At 42.0% G+C, this 2,500-nt stretch overlaps 1 protein-coding gene across 1 annotated transcript; it reads left to right on the forward strand.

Moving 5' to 3' along the window:
* The first annotated feature begins 155 nt into the window (after window positions 1-155).
* On the forward strand, window positions 156-1,409 carry LOC113802860 (uncharacterized). The gene has a single exon (XM_070144161.1). The coding sequence runs from the start codon at window positions 156-158 to the stop codon at window positions 1,407-1,409; it is 1,254 nt and encodes a 417-aa protein (XP_070000262.1).
* Window positions 1,410-2,500: the final 1,091 nt, after the last annotated feature.

Raw genomic sequence — 2,500 nt, forward strand, 5'->3', positions numbered from 1 at the left:
CCCACACTTAATATACCCCTTACGTCTACTCCGGGACATACTGATGGTGAAAGGACCATACCTGTTAGAAGTACACCTCAACGTAGCTCTACCAGACCATCAAGATTGTCTTGGGAACCATTAAACATAACAAGTGAGGAAAAAGTGAGCAGATAATGTTTGTGAAAACAGTGATCGCAGGTGTTGTAAGTGAAGTGTTGAATGAATCACGTGTGCAACAACAGAGTATAGTGGACTCTCTTCACCTACCTCGGCGAGAACTGCAAACCTTTGATGGTGATTCCTTGCGATATTGGCCATTTATAAGAAGTTTTCGGGCCATAGTGGATACAAAGAATATAGACTCGGCATCAAACCTGTCATGTTTGATGCAATACTGTAAAGGTAATGCCAGGAGGATACTTAATTGCTGTGAGACTATGGATCCAGGAGATGGATATGTTCAAGCACTGAAAATTTTAGAAGAAAGATATGGAAATAATTATGAAATTTCACAGAAGTGGATACAGAGGATTATAAACAGACCTAATTTAAAGGGACCCTCCGAGCTTAGAGATTTTGCTGATGACCTCAAGTTCTGTTATCAGACTTTAAAGAACATGGATCATGAGAAAGAGTTAGACAATGCAGCTAGTTTACAGGCCATCTGGAGGAAATTACCGCAGTACTTGCAAGACAGATGGTCTCATGAAAATCATATTATAAAGAAAGATCAGAAGCGAATACCCAAGTTGAAGGACCTGGTCGACTTCAGTATTGATGGAGCAGTAGAAGCTAATGACCCCATATTTTCTAGAGTTTCTTTCAGTGAGCTCAGAAGGGATAAAGAAATCAGTCATAAGGGAGCTGAGAAGAGGAGAATTGGAAGCTTTGCTGTGAAAGCCAGCTCAGTGAAAAAGCAGTCAGTTACATCTGAGAATAGAACACAGAATTCTGATGGCTGCCCTTGCTGTGGACAAGAACATTATATGACTCAGTGTTTACGATTCAAAGCCATGAAGATTAAGGATCGTAGGAACTTTGTGATGTCAAAAGCATTGTGTATAAATTGTTTTGCCCAGGGACATATAGGGAAAACCTGTCCCAGAAGTTTTGTATGCAACATTAGTGGATGTGGCCTCAAACACAAGTTTCTTCATATGCCAACTAGACTGCAGGTTGGTTATGTGGACAACACAGGTAATCCAATTCTAGTATCAGATCAGAATATATCAACCACATCATCATCAATCACAACAAATCAGAGCAGCCATTATGTTCGTACATGTGGAGGTAAACTTGCTATGCCAAAATTGTACCTGCAAGAGTGTGGCGTCCAGGCTCTGATGTCTACAATTGACACCTTTATGCTATGCTTGATCCTGGTAGTAACGCTACTTACTGCAGTGAGTTTCTGTGCAATCATTTAGGAATCCAAGGGAACTATGCGCAATTTTGGGAGTTAACCACACTTACACAGAACCGAATGTCTGTGGAAACAACAGCAGTGTCTTTGACTGTTTCCAGTGTGAACGAGGTTTAGTGACTTACAATCCAACATAGAAGCAACTGTGAGACCAAGTGTGAATATAGATCTCACAGGTAGATCAACACAAATGGATGTTGTGCAGTGGCCGCACCTTGGAGATTTGGATATACCAGAAGTGAAGGCAGACCAAGTGCACTTACTGATTGGCCAAGACTCTCCAGACTTGTTGCTGCCAACTGAAGGGTAAACAGGGAGAACCTTTTGCCTTGCTCACACCACTAGGCTGGGTCATAAATGGACCAGTGAACCCCTTTTTTGGTAAGTCGACTAATTTTTCATATTTGATACAGGCAAGTGTACCATTGGAAGGTGATATGAAGAGACTATGGGAGATAGAGGATGCCTTTGCAGAAGAGAAGGGCTGGTCAGTTAGTGATCAGAAAGCAATTTACAGGGAAAAAGTACACTCCAGGTGATAGAGGGACATTATGCATTGAGTATACCATTCAAGGCACAGGAAACCCAGTTTACCTGACAAAAAATTTCCCCACCCCAGAAGAGGTTAATATCATTAACCAAGCACCTTAACAAGGATGACACAATAAAAAAAAAATCTCTGGGAAAACCACAAACTGTTAAAAAAAAGGGGGTGCAGAAGTAATCCCCGAAAAAAAATTGCACCCCATGTGGCAAAATGTGGTATCTGCCCCAAAACCCCCCTGTGTTGAATCCAAAGAAACCAGAAAAGTGTCGCATTGTTTTTGACTGTGCTAAGTATGGTGGCTCTTCACTCAATGATCATGTGCATCAGGGAAGATTTGACCAAGGGAAACTTGTTGGTGTTCTGTTGAGATTCCGACAAGGAGCAGTGGGATTTATGGGGATAAAAGGGTCCATGTTTCATCAAGTGCGTGTTACCCCTAAAGGGGCAGAGACTCTTTCTTTTTTTGGGGGTTTTGGGGAACAAAAAACCCCCCAACCCCCACAGCCCTTTTCGAATGACAGCTCATATCTTTGGAGGAGTATGGACCC

Source organism: Penaeus vannamei, chromosome 31, assembly GCF_042767895.1.
Source record: "Penaeus vannamei isolate JL-2024 chromosome 31, ASM4276789v1, whole genome shotgun sequence".
Lineage (NCBI taxonomy): Eukaryota > Metazoa > Arthropoda > Malacostraca > Decapoda > Penaeidae > Penaeus > Penaeus vannamei.

Excerpts from the sequence above, each read along its gene's own strand:
- LOC113802860 (XM_070144161.1), top strand. The coding sequence starts at position 156 with ATGTTTGTGAAAACAGTGATCGCAGGTGTTGTAAGTGAAGTGTTGAAT.